Source organism: Chondrus crispus, genomic scaffold (assembly GCF_000350225.1).
Source record: "Chondrus crispus Stackhouse genomic scaffold, scaffold_37, whole genome shotgun sequence".
Lineage (NCBI taxonomy): Eukaryota > Rhodophyta > Florideophyceae > Gigartinales > Gigartinaceae > Chondrus > Chondrus crispus.
The window spans coordinates 201,785-225,736 of NW_005179283.1; the positions used below are offsets into that span (position 1 = coordinate 201,785).

The window sequence follows — 23,952 nt, forward strand, 5'->3', positions numbered from 1 at the left end:
TTTTGAGACGGTCCAATTTAGTGCACAACCCGCTGGTTTTGGTGCCCCTCCCAAGAAAAAGTCAGAGTTAAAAACATTGAACATTTTAACAAAAACGTTACGCCACCCCACCCCTCCTGTGGGCAAAGGCATTCCCGCCTTACCTTTCTGACGCCTTCACGTCCGCCTTCACGTCCGCCTTCACGTCGGACTACACATACCATCGGCACAACCTCATCATCTTACTCTCACAACACCCCAGCTGCGACGATCTCCACCTTTGGCAATCGGCTCGCGAAAACCCCTTTGTTCGCCTTCCTCTCCACCTTGTACCAAAACGCCATATTCTCCAACACTCTTCCAAACGCGCAGTACCGCCCATCCAAGTATCCGCTATCCCCCGGTCTGGTATTTACAAAAAACCTCGAATCCCCGCGTCCGTCCACCCCTCTCACCATCGAAACCAGCCCAGGAATTGTATGCCTCACCCGCACGTTCTCCAATGCTAGACTCCCGTCCGCCGTCGCCGCCCGCCCGCTCCGTCCCCCGTTTTTCAGCACGTCTCCCAGCTGCACTGTCAACCCGGGCACCACCCTGTACACTGATGTCCCCACGTACCCTGACTGCAGTAGCGCTTTGAAGTTGGCTACCGTCGCCGGCGTCACGTCACCGTAGAGACCTATCGTCACCCGCTCTGCGACAGAACCGTCTAGACGCAGGTCGAGGAAGACACGGTCCGTGATCTTAGGCTCTGCGGAGCCGGGGTCGATGTCCTGCAGCGCTTCTTTCGCTGCCTCTTCAGTCGGGCTTGACAATTTTTGTCCTTCCTCCGAGGCCGCGGGAGAGAGTAATGCCAGAGGTAGTGCGAGTATAGCTGTCTTGAGGATTGTTCGCCTCGTAGGAACGCGCTTCTGAGAGCATGGTTGCGATTCCATTTGTACGCATGATCTGCGACGCGTTCGTCTTGACGTCGCGGAGCCTTGAAGTGAAGGTGCTTTGAGAAATGTACCTTGGCCGACGAAGCCGCAGCAAATTGCCATGGTGGATGTCCTCGTTTCCTCCATCAGGTTTGCACTTTCAGCTCCTTTCAGACAATCAGCTCATCTCAACGAGCGCCTAACTGCACATGGGGAAAAGAGCGCTAGGCAGTGCGTAGGTGTCGATCTCCGGCTGTGAAAGAGAGACTTCAGGAAAATTTGAGCTCATGTTTTTACTCCTGTCGGTGGAGCAAGCATCTTTTGGTAGGTTTTTTGATCCATTCTATTCCACGACCGCACTTTCCTATGTCATAAGTATAACACCGAGTAGCATGACATGGGACGGTCTCCATTGTTTTGGAGAGGAACCTTCATCCCTCTTCTTCATCGAACGCGTTAACTGATTGGCGAGGTACTTGACTCAGCTATACCGTATTGTATTAACTCATGGCCAGTCACGAAAACAACGGCTCACGAAATACCGCAGCTGATACTGGTGAAGCCATCCGCTCGCCTTCATCCCGAACAAGGTCCGCCGACGAGGCAGTCACACTTTCCCTAGCTTGCGAGCTGGACCTGCAACGTGCCAAAACAGCAGGCATGCTCGCCAGCGTAAAGACGAGGACAGCAGAGATAGCAGATGTGCTGGCGCGGGCGGAACACATGGCAGAAGCCGCCTTGCGGCCGCTCCAAGTGTGGGATGAGGCTCAGACCATCCTTGATGGAGGCTCAGACAGTCGCATAGAAAAAGAGAATGACTCTCAACTAGCCTGGGCGTTGGCGGAAGCGTCTGGAATCTGTGAAATGTTTTTGCAAAACGCTACAGGTGGTCGGGAGAGCAGTGACAATGTCATTCAACGGATTGATTGCTTGCTCGCTGCGCTTGATGCCGATGATAGGTGAGAGCACTGCGAGTTCCTACCTCCCGCAACCGTTTCATACTCTCATGTGCGCGCTTTTGTTCTCGAACACTGCCTAACAAGTAATTGCACCCCCACTGGAATGTCCACGCAGAAGGGTCTTTTCACTTACGGGAACCGGATGGCTTCGTGAAAAGCTACAAAGACTAGTCCAATGTTCACGGTCCGTGCACCACATAAGGAAACGCAGAAGTGTTATTCTCTGTACTGAGGGTGATCGGAATGTGCCTATATCATCTGGGTAGATACTCCATCTCGGTACTACGCGTCTGAACTCCAAGCCTGCGCTCCGAGCCTGCGCTCGCTGAGGACTGGAAATTTATTATGAATCTCAGGAGCAGTTGTATCTGACAGCAAGAAAATCATGAGTGGTATAAGCTTGAGCTGACTGCATCTCCAAACCCTGCTCATTTCTAATTGGATTCCTTCACTTGTCTGGGCGTGACCCAGCAAGCCGGGCTATCCATTGCTACTCTGCACCACTCCCTCTCACAATCGCGCAGAAAACCCCCTATGCAGCAAGTGGGACCGTTGCGTGCTTCAGTCTCAGCAGAGCGTCCACAAAAACCCTGAACCATTGATCCTTTGTCATCCGAGTATCAAACGCGCGAATGGAACACAAAGATTCCTCTGAAGGATAGGGGCCTCCTCATTGAATGTCTCATCAATTGCTGTGTGCGCTCAAGTAAATCACCTGGGCCCACGTGCTTTTTCCTTGATGACATTTTGAGACAGGTCAAGGCTGGTAATATCTGGAGCAAGGTCTTGGAACGCCTGTAGGTCGTCGCGGAAAACTCGAACCCAACCATTCGGGGCAAGTCCATGCACGACCGCTGAGGGCCCCTCGTGCCCTCCGATTTTGAGCACTTGACCCTCGTGCATCCAAAGTCTTAAGTATCTCTCGAGAATTCTTCCAGTGAAACCACGGGCGCTAAACTCATCGAAAAGTTTTTCAAAGGCTGTCAAGTATCGGGCAATAAAGACTTCTCGCATGCCCTTCGCGTTAACCGAACCCACGGCCTCCTCAACTGCTTGTAGTAAGCAAGCGGTTGGTTTAGCGTTCGTTACATTGACGCCGACCCCAACAGTGACATGGAATTCTCCGTTACGAACAGTTGCTTCGCAAAGCACTCCCCCAATCTTGACGTTCTTCGCAAATACATCGTTTGGCCATTTAATTCGAATACAAGTCTCCTGCCAAGATGGTTCGCTAGCAACAGCGTCCGCGACAGCGAGCGCGGCTACATATTGCAAAAAGTTGAGTCGCTCTGGAGAATCTCTCGGGATGCGGACTGCGACAGAGAGCGCAACGCTACCAGCTGGGCATTGCCACTCAGCACCCCGCCTGCCTCTTCCAGCTGTCTGCCATCCGGATAATGCAACTGCGCCACCAGCAGTTTCAGTGAACAGGCGTGTGAGTATATCTTGCGTACTATCTGTCTCGCGGCAATACAACAGCGTTTTGCCTACCCAAAACGTGGAAAGCTGCTGTTGAATTACGGCAATATTCAATCCAGTATCTGTCCCCTGTACGCTCTTCAAGCCTGTCTTAGTGTCTATAAGATACGGCGAGTATGGTCTTGCTGCTGTCTCCTCTTCTGTAAATATTCGAACGCGATGAGTTCCGCTGATGCTGAGGAGAGTGTCGCCATGCCTTTGCAGGAAGGCTCGATGAGAGTCGCTTGTGAGACAGTAAACCTCTATTCCCTCACCAGACGGCATGGCTCCGTAGCATTTTGCGTGGTCGCCCTGACCTATTATCTTGCTCCTGGATGCTCGGAAACTGAACGACCTGCACGAAAAAAGAACAGTCAGCGCCGGCGCCGGCGTGGTTGCCCCTGTGGGTGAGACTTAATTTATTTGGGATTGATGATTTTCCGCTAAAAGGTACATGTGCCCCTTAAATTCCGAACATGAATCCGTCATCCTATAGCTGTTGTCTAACTTCATACCATTCCGCCCGGAGGATAAGCTCTCTCCTCAAACAACAGGCGCAGCTGTGAGAACGCATGATCTGCCCCCTGGGTAAATAGCTGCTCAGCGTTTCACTGAAACCTTTGGAAAGTTGCAAGCAAGGAAAGCCGACCAAAATCCCAAGAAGAGTGTGACCTGCTTCACTAGTACGACCAGATGTCTGCGGTAGGTGAGCGCCCTGCGTCCGCATCGGAGGTGGAAAAATCTGCGGAGAACCACATACCGTTCAAGGACGACTGTACAAAGCCGCTAGAGAGGCTCTTCTCTTTTCTCAAGAAGAACAATCTCCCCGACGACCTTGCTTCCTCTGTACTGTACCAAGTGCATGAAGATTTAGTATTGGTCCGAAAATGGACGAACCTGCGTGTTGTGAATGGCGCTATGCGTCCATATTTAGCGGGAAGCGCAGCCGTTGCGTTTGATTCTGTTTTTCCCGGAAGGAAAGGTTCGAACGACGATGATGTGGACCGCACGCAGGTCATCATGCCGATGTCTATTCAAGAGAAGTTGTCGCCATTCAAACTAAAAGAGTTATGTAGGGCATGTATTCACCCGGAGACTGGCAAGAAGCTGCGATGCATGACGGTTGCAATTGTCGATGATGATAGTACAACTGCATACTACCGTATTTTCGACAGTTTTGCGGAGATCGTGCATCCCCAGTGGAAGCAAAAGAAAAAGAGAACGAAGAATGAAGACGTTGCAAACGGGACGGAGGAGAAGATTGGAGACGCAAACATGCAAGCTAACTCAGAGTCGGAATCTGATGAGTCGGACTACGACTAGTAATGAATACATATACATCATCCAAGAGAAGCATTTCCCGGTGTAACTTTTCAAGGTGGTAGAAAAACAAGTCTGTGTGCAAAGAACTGAAAGCCAAAGTGAAACAGAACATTCGCCCTGAGACAAAGTAATACGGGGGACGAAACGCGGTACGTGTGGTCATGCCTGCCAGAGCAGTTAGCCTTGGTAAGGTCCTTGCTGAAAGAAGCCTCCGTCGAAACCTGGGTTATCGTCCGGCTTCATGTCAACGTCAAAGTCAATCTGAGGGGCTTCGCTGCTCATGTCAAGAGCCCTAGTCAAGAAAATGTAATAAGGGAACAACATAGAGGTTCACATACGAATCAGTACAAGGCATGGCGGTATCACGCAACAGAAACTATAGTTGTAAATTCTACAGGCTTGACGTACTTCTGGGCTTCCGCAAGGTTGGAGCGGACTGTCTTTATGTCAGTGCGGATTTGTTCAACCTGGCGCTCAAAGTCTCCTGGTTGGGCCCGTTTCTTCTCCTGCTATCAGTGGAACGAGTACATCGCAGCAAAGACGAATGAAATAAAGATATATGTGAGACATTGTCCTTTGGTGTTAGGTGCCAGGAGGTAGACATAAACTATGTTCTTGAAAACATACCTGCTTCTTGCCAGCGGCAGAAGCCTTTGTGTTTTTCGACCCGGTCATTCGCGTATGTAGGACGCAACGCTACGAGACTTGACTTTCTACCTGAAAACGAGAAGCGCAAGTTCGGTGAGCAGCAAGTGTTGCCGAGAAGTAGGTAGACTTCAACGTGGGTGCACTCGACACTTGCTCGGGCCGCTTAGTGCAGCGCTGGCCTTGGCGGGACGCGGAGTAATGTTACAAACTAATGTGATGCTGTGGCGAATTGATGTGCGAATATCATATCGAAGGGAGAGAATTAAATTATTACAGTGTTGGCATAATGCCAAAAAATGAAGGATGCCGCCTTTGCTCCACCTTCGTTATCGTTATTTTTTCACTGGGCCTCCCAACATGCATGCCGATGACGTGGTGGGCGACGCCTTGTTGGGTCGCGTGATTGGCATCTTTCAGAAGCCTGTGCGCTGGTAGCGCTGAGATCAGTGAATCTTCCATGCAAACTCTCATGCCGAGTGCCAAAGGCAGACACATACGTGCGAAAGACATGCACAGCTACAGAATACAGGGGTCACAGTAACGAGATTCAGGTTCATCCCTGCACTAAACCGGCCGTTAAAATGGCTCGTCTTGGAGCGATAGGGGGCGATGTGTTTATGTGCAGATATCACCGCTAGCAATCTACTAGTGACACTTCTACAGCAACCGACTATAACGTACAGCTAATCCATGAAGCCCAGACTACCAAACGCACATGCTTGGAAACACAGCAAACTGTGCTCAAGTAATGTACGGCATAAATATAGTCTGTTTGTCCTTTCCATCCAACTCAAATTTGTTGATTAAAAAGCTGAGCTCGTCATCGATATCCTGGTCTTCCAACTTGTCTACCACCTCTCTTCTGTCCTCGCCCACGGTCTCGATAATTTCGCCGTCAGTATTCGCAGGCCTTTCGATATTGAGCTCACCAAAGGCGGCTACGAAGGCCTTGCTTGTTTTCAATGCCTTCTTGGCACTGAGAGAGCGTCCACTCTTAGATATGGCACGAGACTTCCAACTTGGCGTACCACTTCCAAGCAGACTTTCAAACTTGAGAGTGAGGGCATCAACGCTAATTTCCTCCCTGTAACGCTTAGGCACTGAGCATCGTTCAGTGGGTCGCTTCCGCACAACTAGCGGCGGTAAAGCGGTTGAGGAGGAGGATTGATTTTCTGGGTTAACCGATAAGTGCGAGGATGAAGCATGTCGCAATGTGGATGAAGAGAAGAAATTGTTGCTGCGAGGTCGGCGACAAGGGGACGTGTTTCCTCCCTGAGAGAGCGGCGGCGACCCCTCTGTGGCCTGCGCATGCTGAGATGTAGATGATGATGAGGCGAGGTCAGCGAACGACACGGTCTCTGAAGAAGTCGGGAAGGATGGGGGAGGAGATTCATGCGAAGAAGGCTCAGATGAGGGGTGCGAACAAGTAGACCCTATGCGAGATGCGGCCCCGAAGACATAGTTATGAGCAAAGCGGCGAAGACTGAGATGCGAGGCGGTAGAGCGACAGGCCGGGGTGTGCGGGGTGGGGGATGCGGGAGGCTGAACGGGAAGACGAAGCTGGACCTGTCCGTGGTCTGACATGGCGCCTCCGAATTTTCGGGAGGCGGTGGGGGGAGGGGGGCTTGGTGGGGCGGGGAGGTGGAGGTGTTTGTGCAGGGAAGGGGGGGGGGAGGTGGTGCTGGGGGTATGGGGAGGGGGGAGTGGGGGAGGGGGAAGCTATCGTGCATCCGGGGCGGGGCGCCTTTTTTGCTGTTGGTTGGCAGCTGGCCTCGCTGAGGACGCACTGAGCGGACGAATGAAGGCACGGCCATGGGCGTTCATTCGACGCCCTGACGAGTGCGAAAAAGGTAAAGACGCGTGTCTCACACCTATTCGTCCCACCCACCCGCGCTGATTTGGTCTGTACCCTTCAGGTCCAACTTTTTCGCTTTCATTTTTCTCTCTCTCTCCCCATTGGCCCGACACACCACGACAGAATAATACGAGTACAGTAGTCACATTCACACGTGGACACCTCTGCCCCGTGTACAAAGTCGCGCGCCTCTCCCAGACCAATCGCTGGAAGCACCCTACCTTCTTTCCCAGTACCTTCGAGCCCGCAATTGCCCTGCCCCTTGATCCCTCGCCCTCATTCCCCGCACCCCGCTTCCCCTCCCACCATGGATCGTCTGCAGCGTCTCCTCACGCAGAACCCAAATGCCATCTCGGCTGACGTCCCGATTATGGACACGGCCGAGACCGTCCATATCTCCTCGCTCGCCCTTCTCAAAATGCTCAAACACGGCCGCGCTGGCGTCCCCATGGAAGTCATGGGGCTCATGCTAGGCTCGTTTGTCGACGAGTATACCGTCAAAGTCGTGGACGTCTTCGCCATGCCGCAGAGTGGTACGGGAGTCTCAGTCGAGGCCGTCGACCCGGTTTTCCAAACAAAGATGCTGGATATGCTCAAGCAGACGGGCAGGCCGGAAATGGTTGTCGGCTGGTACCATTCACATCCCTCATTTGGTTGCTGGCTGTCGGGCGTTGATATCAATACCCAGCAGAGCTTTGAACAGCTCAACCAGCGTGCCGTCGCCGTCGTCATCGACCCGATTCAGAGCGTTAAGGGCAAGGTTGTCATCGATGCCTTCAGATTGATCATGCCTCAGATACACATGTTGGGACAAGAACCTCGTCAGACAACCTCGAACGTCGGTTATTTGCACAAGCCCTCTATCCAGGCCCTCATTCATGGCCTCAACCGTCAATATTATTCCATCGCCATCGCGTACAAGAAGAACGCCCTGGAGGAAGAAATGCTTCTCAATTTGCACAAGAAGAAGTGGATGGATAGTTTATCCGTCCGCGACTTCGAGCACCATTCGAAAAACAACGAGGACACAATCGCCGCCATGCTCGAACTCGCAAAGGCTTATGACAAGGCCGTCCAGGAAGAACAGAAGCTGACTCCGGAAGAACTTGTCATAGCTCGAGTAGGAAAACGCGACGCGAAGAAGCATCTAGAGGCGGATGTCGCCAAGCTCATGGGCGAGAACATCAACCAGTGTCTCGGTACCATGCTGGATACAGTCGTTTTCCGACAAGATGTCGCTATTATTGAATCATAGCCCCGGCCTTTCTATTAAAGTTCAACTGTCCGCCCTCGTCTTGACTTTATGACATGTTGGTAACCGTCACCATCGTCGAGACAGGGTAATGTACAAACTACTTTACAACTTGTTTGATGCGATGAGTCAGAATTCGTAGTTATGGGTCTTCGGATGCTGCGAGAAGCGCGCCTACGTCTCGTGAAATTCGCCTAAGTACTCGCATTGGCTCTGCTACTATGAGATTCGTCACACCAGCGCATCTAGCAAGTCGAAAGTCGAAATCTCTGCGTATCGTCCACGCGAACACATCTCTATGCTTCATCGACGCCGGGATCGAAGATTCCCGGAGTTGGCGAACAAAGTCAGGCCGCACCGCCGCAAGCCCGACATAAAGTGACGCCGTGTTAAAGTTATCCCCTTCAATCTTCGCCATCAGTGTTTTTCTTTTGTAGTGTGAGTACGACTGGCCCATCCCCAGCGAGTAGCTATACCCCATCGGCAGTCCCAGTTGAAACGCCTTGAGGGACGCTACTTGCTGTGTTGTAAACACAACTTGTTCTGGTTTGATAAAGTTTTTCTCCATGGCTTTCTTCGTCGCTTCCCTCAACATCGTACAATTGCTGCAGTGCGGCGAGTTGGCTTCAATCCCCGGTGCATAGCAGTTCTTTACATCCAACATATACTTTGTGCCCTCCGGCAGTTCGTCGAAAATCTCATTGAGCGTTGGCACCCGGTACGTGCACGGCACGCTCTGTCCACCGGCCGTCGTATCCGAGCAAAACTTGCCCTGTGCAATCTTCCCCCTCGGATCGCGCTCCGGCATCTTCACAGCCAAGCTCTTCACATAGTCCAACGGCCTCTCACACGTCAGCCCCGTGCCGTTTGTGGTACGGTCCAGCAAATCGTCGTGCATAGCCACGACATGGCCATCGCTCGTGAGCGAAATGTCAAGCTCGACGAAGCGCACGAGCTGCGCACCGTATCTCAGGCCGTGCAAGGTATTTTCCGGGTATGGAAACTCGCAGCCGCGATGTGCCACCAATGTGATATTCTCGCCTGTTCGCATGGCCGGCGGCGGCAGCACGTTGGCGGCGCAGAGGGCGACGCGCCAGCCGCCGGGCAGCATAGCGACAACGATTGCCGCGATTACGAGCACTAGCAGGACGCGGGGAAAGAGACGGATAAGAAAGCGGATGAGGCGGATATGGAAAAGAGAAGGCTGGGCATTTTCATTTGAGGCACGGCGGCGAGGGCGATATGACGGGAGCGAGGGCTCGTCTTCTTCGTCCGACGCTATCGAAAACTTGAGGGGCTTCTTTAATTCAGCCTCCTCGCGGGCGGAATGTCGCATTGTGTGCGGAGGACGGCGACGACGCACAGTTTGGGGGGTGGATGTGGCCGAGGAAAGATCGCGGTCGGTCATAGACCGACAGAGAGCGCTGAGACTGCGAGCGGAGGTAGGTTGGTGGCGCCAGTGGCAGCACTGTTGGAAACCATTTTTGCACTACAGTACAGCTGAATCGCAGTCGAGTTTGTACAGTAGCGATGTAGGCTACTGAGGTTACCGCGAGCAAGTACCTGTACAGTTTTTTTCTTTTCTTTATCACGGGGTATCATACTGTAGGGGCATATCCTAACGCATACGGTTGTGAGAAAATCGTTGTTCATGACGATATCGCTGATTGGTTGATTCCTTCGGACTACACTGTGGATACGGGTTCGGCAAATGTAATCAGCATGTGCTGGCGTCGATCGATGCTCTTTTTTTCTTTGCTAACTCAGCTACCTCCCGTCTATAAGTACTCATGCCGTACCCTTCTAGCTACGGGATCCATCGTTTCCTCCTCGCTCGTTTCCCTTTTTGCGGGTCTTTCAGCTGCCTTTTCCTTGCATTCGTCCATACTATGTACATCATACGTACGCATTGATCCTTCGATTCATCCTCCGAATTCGCCTCTGTCAGTGGTGATACCACTTCCTTCTTCGTGGGTCCAGCCCCCATTCCGTTACACTCGTCCTTTCGGTGCAGCGGCATGCACTTGCCATCTCTTTCCATGTCGCACGAATCGGCTTCTTCCCTTGATTCTTTACCCATCCGTCTGTTCGTCTTCCCGTGCATTCGATTGAGAATTCCTTCCTTTTGCCCACGTTATTGTCCTCTCACCCTTTCGCTTGTCCCCTTCTCTCACTGTCTGCCTCTGCATTCTGCTCACTGGGTGTCACTTCTACTCTATATATCGTTGTATAAGCGTACATGCGATGTGTTCTGTGGAGTCATGCGCGCGTGTTTCCACTGTGTGCCAGACGCACATATCCAATCAAATCATGTGATTATTATTTCAGTACCCGACTCTTCACAACGGTACAGTGTAGTTACAGTACAGAGTCTGTACTGTAACTACCGTATGTGAGTTTTGCAAAACTCACAGCATACCGAAAAGTTTTCGGTAAGAACATAGTATGTGAGATACACTTGGTATGTTCTTGTTGGTTGAAAATCAGATATCGTTGACACAGTCCGAACGGCAATTCAAAGCTTGAGAGCATGAACACAGTACAACAAGGACATGACACGTGTGAGCGTGTTTATTTATCTATCTTTCAAGGGGGGCCGATGCTATATCGCAGGGCAGGCGTCAAAGACTCTCACATTTGGGTGGGACATGATAGGGCCTAGCCGTGATAAGGCATAGTGAACACGTGTACATCACTCTCTACTGAACGTCGCTCACACGTATCATTCTTTGCGATGAGACACGCATCGCGAGTCCTAGACGTTTCCGCGGAAACAAAAAGGAAACAAAAACAAAGGTTTCTATTGCAATTCCTGAAAATATTGAATACATTACAGTATTGGGGTGTGACTGTACAGTATAAACCTTTCGGGCGGGTTGGCGCCAAGACTTGGGTTCAACTTATGACCTGAACAGTAAATGGTGACATCACCATGGCTTGCGTATCATCACTCTTCTCAATCGCCCGCAAGTACAATTCCGTAGCGCGAACTGCATTCGCCTCGACTCTCTCGGCACCCTCTACCAGCAGATTGGCGAGAAGCACCATGGCACTAACATCGTCGTCTTACTCAATCGCATCCTCAAACAGTTTCACAGCGCGCGGTGCGTCCCGCATAACACCGTCTCTTCCATCCCTTACTAAGATTGCTAGGTTTAACATAGCGTCTCAATCATGAGCCTTGTAGCATAACCCCCCCCTCTGGGGCTTTAAATTAGATTATATCAAGAACTAGATCAGCTACTGTAGAGCGTCGAGCTCTACAGTACAACCGCGCGTGTCCACGTGTACACCACGGGGACAAGGGACACGCGCATACACGCGCACACGTGTACAGCGCGCGAGCGAGGCGCGCACGCACCACGAGTAATACGTGTACTGTCAGCCTCGACATAGCTGACAGTATTACAGTGCAGGCCGACCTGCACTACAGTAGCCCACTACAGTACCTCGGTACTGTAGTGTTATGATAGATTGTTTTGTATATTAAATATGGAGCGGACCGACGGCGGCGGAAGGGGACAAGCACGGGCTGGTCCTCAACCGACCGCCAAGGTCAGTCCACCCAGCTTATTCTAAACGTTGCCTTCGCTCTTCGCGCGCGTTTAGTCGGAGCCGAGCCGGAGTGGACGCGCAGCACGCGAGCGAGCACGGAACCGCCTCCGCCCGTCAGCACTGGTACGTCACCCAGTGCTGCTCCGGGCCGTCGAGGCGTCGGTCCGCTCGTGCGTGCGCGCGTCCCTGCTCGCTCCCGCTCTACCACCGCTACCCGGGCCCGAGCCCGGTTCCGTAGCTGGTTGGCCAGCTTCACCCCTTCTCCGATCCGGGGTCTACAGGTCGAACTGCGCATACACCTCCAGTCGTCTGGGGGTGTTTATGCTACAGTGGTCTCCCGACCTAGAAGACCCCGAGATCTTTCCGAGAAGACTTTCTTTTTCCTCCGCCTCCGTACGCGTTGAGATGAGTCAAGAATACGCCACCTCGATCCGGTCCGAACCGGCGGATCCGAGGGCGGCCGCTTTGCACGCACCATCCCCGCCGTTCGGCGACGGCGACCCTGGTCTCCGAGACCGCGAACCGTCGCCCGAGTCCCCTGAAGGACAAGCGGCTGCGATGTTCGATCGCATAGCTGACTACATCGAGGAAGTCCGTACTTCACTCCGTATAGACGTGACGGACGCCGTCTACTCGCGATGTGTGGACGAGCTCCGCTCCCTACGTGAAGAGAGGTTCGATCGAGTCAGCCAGTCCTTGGAGAATCTCCGAGCACTAGTCGACGAGTTACACTCGCGACTGGTGCTCGTCGAAGACTCACGCCTCGCACAGCCCGTACTGCACGGGCAAGGTCGCCCCACGAGGCCGATCCCGACGAGACGTCCCGACGATCGACCGTCCCCGTCAGCAGAGCAGTTGGGTGCGTTCGCGCACCTCTCCGCCGAGCTCAACGCTACGCGACAGCGTGCTCGTGACATGGAACGGACCATGGCCGCAAGGCTGCCCGGTGCCCCCACGAGAAGGCCCGGTGGTGCCGTACCTCCGAGCACCGTCGCTCCGGAAGGTTGGCGTCCGACTGGCGCCGACGCTAGTCGGACTGCGGAAGGAAACCGTCCCCCGATGGGCGCGAATCTCGCGTCCGAGACCCAAGCATTGCCGCCTATCCCCGTAAGTAGGCGGCAGATGGACCGCGTATCGTACGCGGACGAACAGGACCGTGGAGGAGCCGCCCGCGGATCCGGAGAACCGAAGTTCTCCGTCGATCCCCGCTGGGGCGGCTACCCGCCGGCGAGTTATGCCGAGCATCCAGGTCCGGTAGACGTCCGTACGCTACCGGTTACCTCCTTCGGCACGCTAGGTCCCGCCGAGCCCGGGCTCGAGCCGGTGCATACGATGATTCAAGAGTTCAGCGCCGTCGCTGACTATCGTATGTACCGCTTGGATAACACCTCGAGGCTCGTCACCTCGGGTGACGCGGGACGGATCGCGAAGTACGTCCAACGCTGCCGTGGGATCCGCCCCACGATGAGGAGCTTTGACGGTACGGACCCGATCCAGCTCCTACCGTTCTTGAAGGATATTCGGATAACCTTCAACTCGCAACACCTGACCGAAGGTGTTGCCGTCAGAGTCCTCGCGCACTTCTTAGAGCGCGACGCGGAGCGCCTGTATACGAGTTATACGATGCATGGCCTCCGCGCCGGCCAACTACACGACGACGTGAGTTGGCCGGGACTCGTGAACCAGTTCCTGAAACGCTACCTAACCGACGACGTGTTAGGTGAAGCGTACGACGCCGTGGCGACGGCGCGACAGCAATCTCATGAAACGGAGAGCACGTTCGCGGACCGGCTCGAAACGGCGGCGTTCCGGTGCACGGCAGTGTTCTCCGAACAGTCCCTCGCGCACTACTTCGTGCGGGGACTCGCTCCTGCGACCCGTGCCGCAGTTTCCGAGACAGTGCAGCGGCTGCCGAGCCGCCAGAAAACCGATCTTCCGACCATCCGCCGTATCGCAACGGCAGAAGGAACCACTTACCGCGCTCGACGCGGTTTACCTCTGCCGGATTTGAAACCGGCAGGGAGGGCTGGCAGGACTACGAAGTCCGCCGCAATAAGTTCGCCCGCCTCTACCCTCCATGTCGGGGAGGATGAGTGGCAGGCCGACCCTGTCCTCATTAGGCAAGGAGCAGGGCCAGTAGGGGGTCGATCCCCTTCACCGATGTCGACCGGAACGACGTCGAGCTACGCGACCGCGTTCGCGGCCACTCCAAGAGCACCCAGGGGTACGGACCCCCGGGTCGCTGAGCTCGACATCTCAAACCGAGATACCGGAGGTGAAGCCCCTCGCGTGCCCCTCCTCACCGACGAGGAGGCGCGTCACGCGGCGACCTTCGCCTCAACGGACGGCAGCGCGTACGTGTGCTGGCTATGTCGTACGTACGGACACGCCATGTACGCCTGCCCGTTCCTGTCGCCGGAACAACGAATGTTCACGGCGTACAGGAACTACCGGTACCAGATGGAGACGCGCCCCGGGGCGCGCAATCTACTCCGGCAAGCGGTCGGCGAGGGTCGTCCCCCGCGTCAAGGTTTCCCGAATCGGTCGGGTGGGGGCGCTCGCTTCGCCCCCCGTGGAGGCGGGTATCGTCGTACCGAACTCGATCGTCGGGATCGGCCCGACTACCGCCAGGCCGACACAAGATACCCCCGCCAAGGAGGGAGAGGGGACCGAGACCGTTCTCGGTTACCCCAACAGGTACAGAATGCGATAATGTACCTGCAAGACTGGGTAGAGGATCCGTACCCCCTACCCACGGAGGGTCACGAAGGAGAGCCGACTCGCTTCGTTCCCCATATCCTGCGACGACCGGGCGCCGCAGGTTAAGACCCGGAAGTACCCGAGTACTTCGCCAAAGCTGCCGAGCCGCAGGGGAGGAATAGTCCCGACCCACGCGGCCGGCTACCCGGAGAAGACCTGGCCGTCGATAGCCAGGGGGGTAGCTCCGATAGCACCGGTAGTTCGAAAAAAGGGTAAAGACGGTTACGTACACGCGGTCGCGTGAGCCGTCTTTTCCCTATGAACTAGACCGGTCCCCGCGTGCTGGCCAAGGACACGGGGGGTATTGTCCGATAATACATCCCCCGCTATCGGAGTCGAGCACGGGGACTCCAGCAATGTTGCAGGAGAAACCCAACACCGAGGTCCACGTAGACCCGATGTTGGAATAAGGCACCACAGGGACACCCGACATCCCAGTGAAACGCAACGAGCGAGACGTGGTTAACGCCGACCGACACGAGTCGGTCGACCTCCTGACCCCGGTGAGCCCAAGGTCGCCGACGAAATGTCCGCCTCGTACGGACTCCGGCACCTGGACGGGCGTCACTGAGACGCGAACGTCCCCCGGCTCGAGCCGAAGGAAACGCAAGAGGGGCCAACGCCGAAGTCGAAGGCCCCGGCGGAACGACCTCACCGATAAGGTCGCGCCCAAGGTGGTAGATGACCTCGTATGCCTCATGACGTCGAAAATATATAACGTCTTGGGCTCCGTGGCCACCGAAAGCAACGCGTTTAAGCCCCACACGATCGCCGTCGACACGTGCTCAGGCTACAACTTGGTGAGGAAGGCCGACCTCCCTCCCGACTGGGCTCGCTACGCAATACGGGGCGCGCCATTACCACGCCTGGCTGGCGCGAACAGTAACCCGCTTCGACTTACGGCGGTCGTCCGCCTCGCGGTCCGGCTGCGGAACACGACGTTCCGCATACCTTTCGTAGTGGCGGAACAACTCGCTGTTCCCGTTCTACTTGGGACGGCGTTCATTGATGCGCACGTACGCAGCATCGACATCGATGGACAGAAGCTCGAACTTCGTCACGGTGGGTCGGTAGCCATCGTCAATGGGAAGGGGGAACCGACTCCCCCTACCAGGCGACATGGTCGCCAAACGAGTCGTCCGGAGGTACGCGAGGAGGCCCCGCAGGCGATCCGAATCGCCCGCTGGGCTACCATCCCCGCGATGTCGCAAGCCCGTGTGCGTGTGACAACCGCGGGGAGGGGTCTCGTGTTCCTGGAGCCCAAGCCCTCACTCCAACACCGCCATGGAGTGAGGCTGACGAATGGCGTCGCGGAAGTCCTGCCGAACCAGACATTCGAAGTCATCGTCGCAAACTTCTTGCGACGGGAGAGGCGGCTTCCGAAGCACACCGTCGTGGGATACGCGAAGCGCAACCCCCTCGCGATCCTCACGCCCGAACGTCGAGTTGCTGAGTGGGTCGCGCTCGCGTTGCATCTGACCGACTTGACCGATCAAGTCAGAGAGGTCGGAGCTGGCCGATCCAGCTCCGACGAGAAGGCAACCGCATGGAGTGAAGGGGTTGACCCGGACGAACGGTCACCTATACCCCAACCGACGGCGGAGGGTACTGTACCCCCCCAGCAGAAGGATCCCGAAAATCCACCGATGGATTGGGAAAAAGAGATTGACTTGTCATACATCGATGATGACAAGCTCCGTGGCCACGTGCTCGAGATGCTCCGTAAGCACTCGAGTCTGTGGAGCGGTGCGCTCGGAACGATCCAAGCCACAGAGCACCGCATTCCCCTCGAACCGGGAACGAAACCGATTCGTTCTATGCCCTATCGGAAGGGCCCGGCCATGCGCGAAATGGTCGCGAAGGAGGTCAACAAGATGTTGAACGCAGGGGTTATCGAACCCGCGAGCACCGAGTGGGCGTCCCCGGTGGTGCTCGTACCGAAGAAAGACGGCTCTCTTCGGTTCTGCGTGGACTACCGGCGTCTCAACGCGAAGACTGCAGCGGATTCGTATCCGCTGCCGCGTATGGACGACTGCATCGACTCGTCAGGAGATGCAGCCGTCTTTACGACGCTGGACTGCAATTCCGGTTATTGGCAGATCCCGGTCGCTCCCGAGGACCGGGATAAGACTACCTTCACGACACATATGGGTACGTACCGCCATTTGCGCATGCCGTTTGGATTAAAAGGGGCACCGGCCACCTTCCAACGTGCCCTCGATATCATACTCTCCGGAGTCCGCTGGCAAATATGCCTCGTCTATCTCGATGATGTTATCGTGTTCTCACGTACGGACGCGGAACACGCAAGGCATCTCGATACCGTCTTGAGCTTGTTGCGGAGTGCCGGCATCTCCCTCAAGCTTAAGAAGTGCAGCTTCTTCCGTCCCAAGGTGCATTACCTGGGGCACGTGATATCCCCAGGTAAGCTGAGCGTTTCGGATACGGCCTCCGACGCCTTCCGAACGTTCACGTTCCCGAGGACGCTGACGCAGGTGCGCTCGTTCCTCGGGGCGTGTAACGTGTATCGTCGCTTCGTCAAGGGCTTCTCGAAGATTGCCCGTCCGTTAACCGATATAACGTGCAAGGACTCGGATCACGATTTCGATAACCCAACGGAAGTTCAGCTTCAGGCTTTCGAAAGCCTGAAGGCTGCGATGATCTCCCCGCCGATCCTCGCGCTACCACGGTACGGCCGACCGTACCTGTTGGACACTGACGCCAGTGCATATCAACTCGGGTGCACCCTCCTACAGGAGCACGACGAGCCAAACGATTGGCGCCCCGTTGGGTACTGGTCGTACGCACTAAGCGATAGCGAACGGAACTACAGCGCTACGGAGCGTGAGTGCTTCGCCGTGGTGTGGGCCGTCCGCACACTGCGGCGGTATATCGAAGGAACCAAGTTCACCGTCCGGACGGATCACGACGCCCTCCGATGGCTCATGTCGCTCACGGAGAGCTCAGGAAGACTCATCCGGTGGCGGCTACGTCTGGCTGAATACGATTTCACCATTCAGTACCGCCCCGGGCGCGTGCATCAGGTGCCCGATGCCCTGTCACGACTCGTGTCGCCGAAGGTCGCCGATGACCCTCGCCCCACCGTCGAGGTGGATGACGACATCCCCACTTTCGACGGGGGCACGACAGTTCGAGACGTATCCAACGAGCTCGCGGACCACGCGTGTACCGCGAGCTGCGATCATCAGGCCGTCCATGTCTTCGTAACGACACGGAACCAAGCCGAAGCCCGAACAAGGTCGCGCGTACGGACGCGCGACGAACCGCGAGGTGACGACGAAGGCCCTGGTCTTCAAGGACCCAATTCGTTTTGGGAGGAGAACGACGAGTTCGACGCCGCCGATATCCAGCGCGCCGAAGACCCCGAGGCTGGCGCGCTCGACTCCCCGGTCGCCCCACCGCAGGACGACCTTCCGGCCCCTCTTACGATAGAGGAGATAGCCGAAGAGCAACGCGTGGATGACTTCTGCCAAACCGTTTTGGCACGACAGTCAGAGTCCGGGGACTCCGCGTTCTTGGAGGACCACCAAGGGGTGCTCAAACGGAGACACCCCTTCGACCCTGATATCGTTCAGGTGGTGGTACCTCGGACGCTCCGCGCCAGGCTCCTCCGCCTGTGCCACAACCCGGCCATCGCGGGGCACCCGGGCCAGAACCGTATGTACTACGCACTTCGACGCGAGTACTACTGGCCCCACCTGGCTGCAGACGTGGCAGCCACGGTGCGAGGGTGTCGGACCTGCGCGATGAACCGGGTCAAGCTGAGGAAACATCTCAATCGATTGAGATTGTTCCCAGCTACGAGGCCTCTCGAGAGCCTCGCCATCGACATCTTGGGGCCGCTCCCCAAGACGAAGACAGGAAAACGATTCCTGCTCGTAATTACGGACCGTTTTAGCAAGCTGACGCAAGTCGTGGCGCTCCGCACGATAACCGCATACACCGTCGCAGTTGCGTTCTGCGAGTCGTGGGTGTTCAAATACGGCGTCCCTCGCACGTTGCTTTCGGACAACGGCCCTCAGTTTAATGCCAAGTTCTTCCACAGCACGTGCCGTGTTCTGGGGATAACGAATTTGTACACTTCGGCGTACCATCCCCAGACGAACGGGCAAGTCGAGCGATATAATCGAACAATCGCCTCGATGCTGCGGAACTACGTAGGTGAACACCAGGACGACTGGGATGTGTACGTGGGGCCGCTTACGTATGCGTACAACTCCCACGTACATCGCACCACACGCACCACGCCGTTTGAGCTCGTGCTCAGCAGGCCCCCGACGGAGTTCTCGCTCCGACGGACGGAAGGCGACGCGCCCCCTGCCGACAGGGGGAACCCACGTGCCGAGTTCCTCAAGACCCTGGACTCGACTATCCAAAAGGCCTACGGAAGCCTTCGGCGAACGCAAGCTCGCTATAAACGCGACTTTGACAAGCGTATTCGGCGCACCAACTTGCGCCTCAAGGCAGGTGACTACGTATATCTGAACCCCACCGATGGGGGGAAGACATCAAACAAGCTGGCCTCCCCGGCTGTCGGACCGTACCGAGTTCTCGCGAACGACCAGCGCACCATCACGATCGATCGTGATGGAGTTACAGAGCGCGTCTCGGCAGACCGCTGCGTCTACGCCCCCCCCCCCCCCGGCGAACGCGCCAAAGGCTAGCACGACTACCCCCGAAGACCTTGCCGACAAGATCAATGAAGGCACACAGTATGCCGTCGAACGGCTACTCAAGCATCGCGTCATGGAGGATGGAACTACGGAGTTCCTCATTAAATGGGCAGACTACGATACTCTCACATGGACGGCGCGTACCCACATCCCCGAGGAGTTGGTGTCTCGTTACGCACAAAGACTCCGGGCGCGTACAGGGAGAGACCTCACCTCAGAAGTGAACGCGGACGTTCACTCTTGAGGAGGGGGCCCTCAACCGCATCGTTGCGAATTAAATTCCACCTCGAATTAAATGCACCCCGCGTACATGGGGCAAAAGGGGGACGCGCGAAGGGACAGCTGTCCCCAGAGAGCAGCAACGGAATAATTCGCGAGACGTCAAGACGTATTGGCAACCGAGTTCATCGAAAACGACCAGTTATTGCCGGCAAGAGGCAGGAGGGAGGATAGTACGTGCTGCCCTACGCAAAGCGGTCGCACCTCGAGGAGTAGAAGGCAGAGTGACGCGGTCGAACGCGAAAATGCCCTAAAACAAGTGCCCACGAAGGCATCGCCCGTTTCGTATTGACCAGAGGACGTCAAGACGTATCGACGAAGGTCCCGTAAGCAATCCAGAGGAAGCGAACAGCACGAGCTGCGCCCTGAGGGCACCTCGTCACGGACTGTGGGCAAGGAGCCCTCCAGCAGGGAGACGATCTCCCAGAGCGATATAGTCGCCCCGCGGTCGCCAGAAGTTCTGCCGACATGGGGACAGCTGTCCTGCACGCCCCGGTCCGGACCAGCTGCGCTATGAAGAAATGTTCCGCGATCCCGAGTCCCTCGCGACGACGAGAAGACGCAGCCCTGCATTAGGTAGCAACGACAAGTACGCCCCAGTTGGAATAAGGGGAGAGAAAGAGACAGTATGGGCCGCCGTCGGCTGATACACGCGAGATCAGAGCTCCAACAAACAGCCACCGCCATACCCTAAATACCGGGGAAAATATTGGTGAAATGGGAAATTACACTGACGGGCGGTTGCACGGGCAGGACGCCCAGACACGTGCTGTACGCAACAACGCGCAAGGGACGTCCGGACAGCGGCGCGTGGGAAGAGTACAGCGTGTACCCACAGATCGGCACACGCAAGCGGTGCCGCCCCCTTCATAATCGTCAAACCAACGGACGTCCGACGCACGGGTCGTCACGGACGCGGAGCGGGCACCAAGAACAGCAGCCCGAGGCGCTGAGCAAGAAAAGACCCTCCCGCGGTGGATACGGCACGCGAGCAACGAACGCGCCCCCGCCGTGGGCTCGCAAGCAGGGGGGGCTCGAGCTCTCCCACGACCGCGCTGACGCACAGCTCGGGCGTCGAGGGAGGAGCCGACTCCCTCCTCGTCCCCCGCATGCCAACGATCGGCCCCTTTCCCCCGCTCGCTCGCCCGAAAGCGGAGCGGGGAAGGCTACAGTACGGAGCGCGACGTCGCGCTGGGTAGCAGACAGGGCCGGACGGAAGGAACGCCCTACGACGGTGACGGGCGGACAGGAAGGGAGAGCGGAGAAGTTTTGCTGGCATCCACGAGAGTCCAGGCGTTTGGACTTCCCTCTCGCCGTGGGAGTACACACCGCCGCGCGTGCGCTCACGCGCGAAGGCGGACGCGGGTTATGAGGAGCAGCGACGTGCTCAGACCCTCCTGCCCGCGCGGATCAATCGAATGATCCCTCGAACTGGCCTCCCCGCCTTCCCACCGGCGGGGCGGCACGGACGCGTAGCTCGGGTGAAGAGGGAGGAGGCGACTCCCCCCCCATTCTCCCACACGCCGAAGATTTGCTTCGTCAACCCTGCTCGCTCGTCCGATTTCGGAGCGGCGGGAGACTACAGTGCGAGGAAGACGTCGCGCTGGGATTGAGGTACGCAGCACGCCTGCAGTGGACGTGCAATAAGGACGAGCGGGGACGTCCCGGTAGTGTCTACGAAGAGCCAAGCGAGGCGGACTCCGGTCGGACATGCACCCGACCGACGGCCGAAGGGCGGAGAGCGGGGCGCTCGTACTCTCATCTTCCCGTAATAGTACACAAATTCGCGCGTACGGTCACACCCGAAAGCGGACGCGGCTCACGAAAGCGAACAACAAGTTCTCACCTTCCGAGCCACGCCGACAATTCGGATTGTCACCCCGCTAGCCCTGCTCGCTTGACCATGAGCGACAACGACGGCTACTGTACTCAGCCGAGCCCGACGACGAGCTCGGGAAGAAAACCACGACGCGTTAGTGGCAAGACCGGCATCGCGCACGACCGGCCCCGTTTCGAGGACGGGAGAATGAACGCGCCGAAAAATACCGCGAACCTGACAGGTACGGACTGTCAAAAAGCATCAGCGAATACCACGCACAAGAGACGACGCATTCAGAGGGACGCGCCCTGGACGAGACCCCGACCGACTTAGCGCGAGGCGGGGGTATCGACACGCCGCGAACGACCCTGTCGTAAGAGAAAAAAAAAAAAAAGGAGGGGGATGTACAGAACACAGTTGAGCGTAAGCGTGGAGGGTGGGAATTAGTTCGACGGACGTCGTCGACCCACGCGAACCGCGGGCTCTTTGGAACGGTTGGGGAAGAGTCCACGGGGGCATGACATCCCCGGGACGACCCGGGGCACCCCCCGTGGAAGCCACGACGACCGGCGCAGGGGAAGGACCGGCAAGCGAGGCAACGCGACCCTCAGACGGAGACACCATGACCAGCGCCCCGAGACAACCGACGAAAGGCGACGGTACGATCGCGGCACGAACCGCGAGGAAGGGAGAAGATGTTCCGACGGAAGAAACGTCGACGCGAGCACTGAGTGAGCGTCGCTCGGATGGGTTGGGGGAAAAGAAGAGAGAGCCCACGCACAAACACGGGGAGCGAGAACGGCGGTACGATAAGAGAAGGGGGTCGGGACGACGTGCATCCACCTCCAGACCAGCGAAAGAGCCCTCAGACATGGTCGCCTCTACAAGCCCGAGAGTGCTGAACGCGGACGTTCAGTTTTGAGGGGGGGGCCGTGTAGCATAACCCCCCCCTCTGGGGCTTTAAATTAGATTAGATCAAGAACTAGATCAGCTACTGTAGAGCGTCGAGCTCTACAGTACAACCGCGCGTGTCGACGTGTACACCACGGGGACAAGGGACACGCGCATACACGCGCACACGTGTACAGCGCGCGAGCGAGGCGCGCACGCACCACGAGTAATACGTGTACTGTCAGCCTCGACATAGCTGACAGTATTACAGTGCAGGCCGACCTGCACTACAGTAGCCCACTACAGTACCTCGGTACTGTAGTGTTATGATAGATTGTTTTGTATATTAAATATGGAGCGGACCGACGGCGGCGGAAGGGGACAAGCACGGGCTGGTCCTCAACCGACCGCCAAGGTCAGTCCACCCAGCTTATTCTAAACGTTGCCTTCGCTCTTCGCGCGCGTTTAGTCGGAGCCGAGCCGGAGTGGACGCGCAGCACGCGAGCGAGCACGGAACCGCCTCCGCCCGTCAGCACTGGTACGTCACCCAGTGCTGCTCCGGGCCGTCGAGGCGTCGATCCGCTCGTGCGTGCGCGCGTCCCTGCTCGCTCCCGCTCTACCACTGCTACCCGGGCCCGAGCCCGGTTCCGTAGCTGGTTGGCCCGCTTCACCCCTTCTCCGATCCGGGGTCTACAGGTCGAACTGCGCATACACCTCCAGTCGTCTGGGGGTGTTTATGCTACAAGCCCTCTCCATGGCGTTCTCGAACAACTCGGCAGCGCGAGCTGGATTTGCCTCGACCCCCTCTGGGCCTTCCGTTAGCATTTGCTGAGGTTGACCATTGTGCCTCTATGACCGTGCCTCCCTCAAAACCTACCCTTCCCCATCAAGGGTAGCTCGTACCTATCATTAGTTTACTAATAGAAGCCCCGGAGAACATGAAACAGGACGAGAAGGCGGCCTCCGAGCAGAGCAGCCTCACCAGTCGTCAGCATGCCAACACGGCAACATCCTGTTCAGGCTAGGCAACCCAGCGAGGGACGGACGGGTTGGAGTAGGAAAGGATGCTGCAGGCGCTGTGAAGTTGTACGAAGCCGACGTCTTCCGATGTTCCCCTCGCAGGACGTACATGAACGCCCCTTGCCATGCTCCGTGTGGTTTTCACCCAACACGCGCTCTTATTCCCTGGCACATCTCTCAACCGACACCTTTCCTCTCTCTAGTCTCCCGACGCCTTTCTCTCTCCTCGCAAACCTATTCGCGGTCTCACAAAGGCCTCTTTTTCGGCACCTCCGGCAACCTCGGAAACGCCCGTGGCGTTGCCATCACCTTTCATACGGCCATAATACACTTCTTCCTTCCGTCAATCTCTTCCGCCTCTTCCCCTTGCCCCTGCATCCACTCCCACGGCCACGCCTCGCGCACACCTTCCAGCTTCCCGCCCAAGAGCGGGAGCTCGGTCGCACGTAAGATGGAAAATTCCATCATGTAAAACTCGATTTTCGGTCGCGTAGGGGGTGGGCATGGCCGAAGGATTGGCTCCTCGACGTCTCCGGGCTTGGC

At 56.7% G+C, this 23,952-nt stretch overlaps 9 protein-coding genes; 3 read left to right on the plus strand and 6 right to left on the minus strand.

Moving 5' to 3' along the window:
- Positions 1 to 17: 17 nt before the first annotated feature.
- Positions 18 to 203, minus strand: CHC_T00006153001 (hypothetical protein). The gene has a single exon (XM_005718254.1). It carries the CDS (start codon positions 201 to 203, stop codon positions 18 to 20), a length of 186 nt encoding a protein of 61 aa, XP_005718311.1.
- Positions 204 to 227: 24 nt separating this feature from the next.
- CHC_T00006154001 (hypothetical protein) lies at positions 228 to 1,043 on the minus strand. The gene has a single exon (XM_005718255.1). It carries the CDS (start codon positions 1,041 to 1,043, stop codon positions 228 to 230), a length of 816 nt encoding a protein of 271 aa, XP_005718312.1.
- A 360-nt stretch (positions 1,044 to 1,403) lies between these two features.
- On the plus strand, positions 1,404 to 1,859 carry CHC_T00006155001 (hypothetical protein). The gene has a single exon (XM_005718256.1). It carries the CDS (start codon positions 1,404 to 1,406, stop codon positions 1,857 to 1,859), a length of 456 nt encoding a protein of 151 aa, XP_005718313.1.
- Positions 1,860 to 2,131: 272 nt separating this feature from the next.
- CHC_T00006156001 (hypothetical protein) lies at positions 2,132 to 4,332 on the minus strand. XM_005718257.1 is given in 2 exon segments: positions 2,132 to 3,993; positions 3,994 to 4,332. 1 exon segment carries the CDS (start codon positions 4,330 to 4,332, stop codon positions 3,994 to 3,996), a length of 339 nt encoding a protein of 112 aa, XP_005718314.1. The 3' UTR covers positions 2,132 to 3,993.
- Position 4,333: 1 nt separating this feature from the next.
- Positions 4,334 to 4,636, plus strand: CHC_T00006157001 (hypothetical protein). Its single transcript, XM_005718258.1, has one exon. The coding sequence runs from the start codon at positions 4,334 to 4,336 to the stop codon at positions 4,634 to 4,636; it is 303 nt and encodes a 100-aa protein (XP_005718315.1).
- Position 4,637: 1 nt separating this feature from the next.
- CHC_T00006158001 (hypothetical protein) lies at positions 4,638 to 5,441 on the minus strand. XM_005718259.1 is given in 5 exon segments: positions 4,638 to 4,813; positions 4,814 to 4,928; positions 5,045 to 5,145; positions 5,264 to 5,311; positions 5,312 to 5,441. 3 exon segments carry the CDS (start codon positions 5,309 to 5,311, stop codon positions 4,814 to 4,816), a joined length of 264 nt encoding a protein of 87 aa, XP_005718316.1. The 5' UTR covers positions 5,312 to 5,441; the 3' UTR covers positions 4,638 to 4,813.
- A 310-nt stretch (positions 5,442 to 5,751) lies between these two features.
- On the minus strand, positions 5,752 to 7,108 carry CHC_T00006159001 (hypothetical protein). Its single transcript, XM_005718260.1, has 3 exons — positions 7,072 to 7,108; positions 6,161 to 6,873; positions 5,752 to 5,967 (listed from the first exon to the last, which is right to left on the minus strand). The coding sequence occupies exons 1-3, from the start codon at positions 7,106 to 7,108 to the stop codon at positions 5,752 to 5,754; spliced, it is 966 nt and encodes a 321-aa protein (XP_005718317.1).
- Positions 7,109 to 7,446: 338 nt separating this feature from the next.
- CHC_T00008390001 (probable 26S proteasome, non-ATPase regulatory subunit) lies at positions 7,447 to 8,502 on the plus strand. XM_005718261.1 is given in 2 exon segments: positions 7,447 to 8,394; positions 8,395 to 8,502. 1 exon segment carries the CDS (start codon positions 7,447 to 7,449, stop codon positions 8,392 to 8,394), a length of 948 nt encoding a protein of 315 aa, XP_005718318.1. The 3' UTR covers positions 8,395 to 8,502.
- A 31-nt stretch (positions 8,503 to 8,533) lies between these two features.
- CHC_T00006160001 (hypothetical protein) lies at positions 8,534 to 9,799 on the minus strand. The gene has a single exon (XM_005718262.1). The coding sequence runs from the start codon at positions 9,797 to 9,799 to the stop codon at positions 8,534 to 8,536; it is 1,266 nt and encodes a 421-aa protein (XP_005718319.1).
- Positions 9,800 to 23,952: the final 14,153 nt, after the last annotated feature.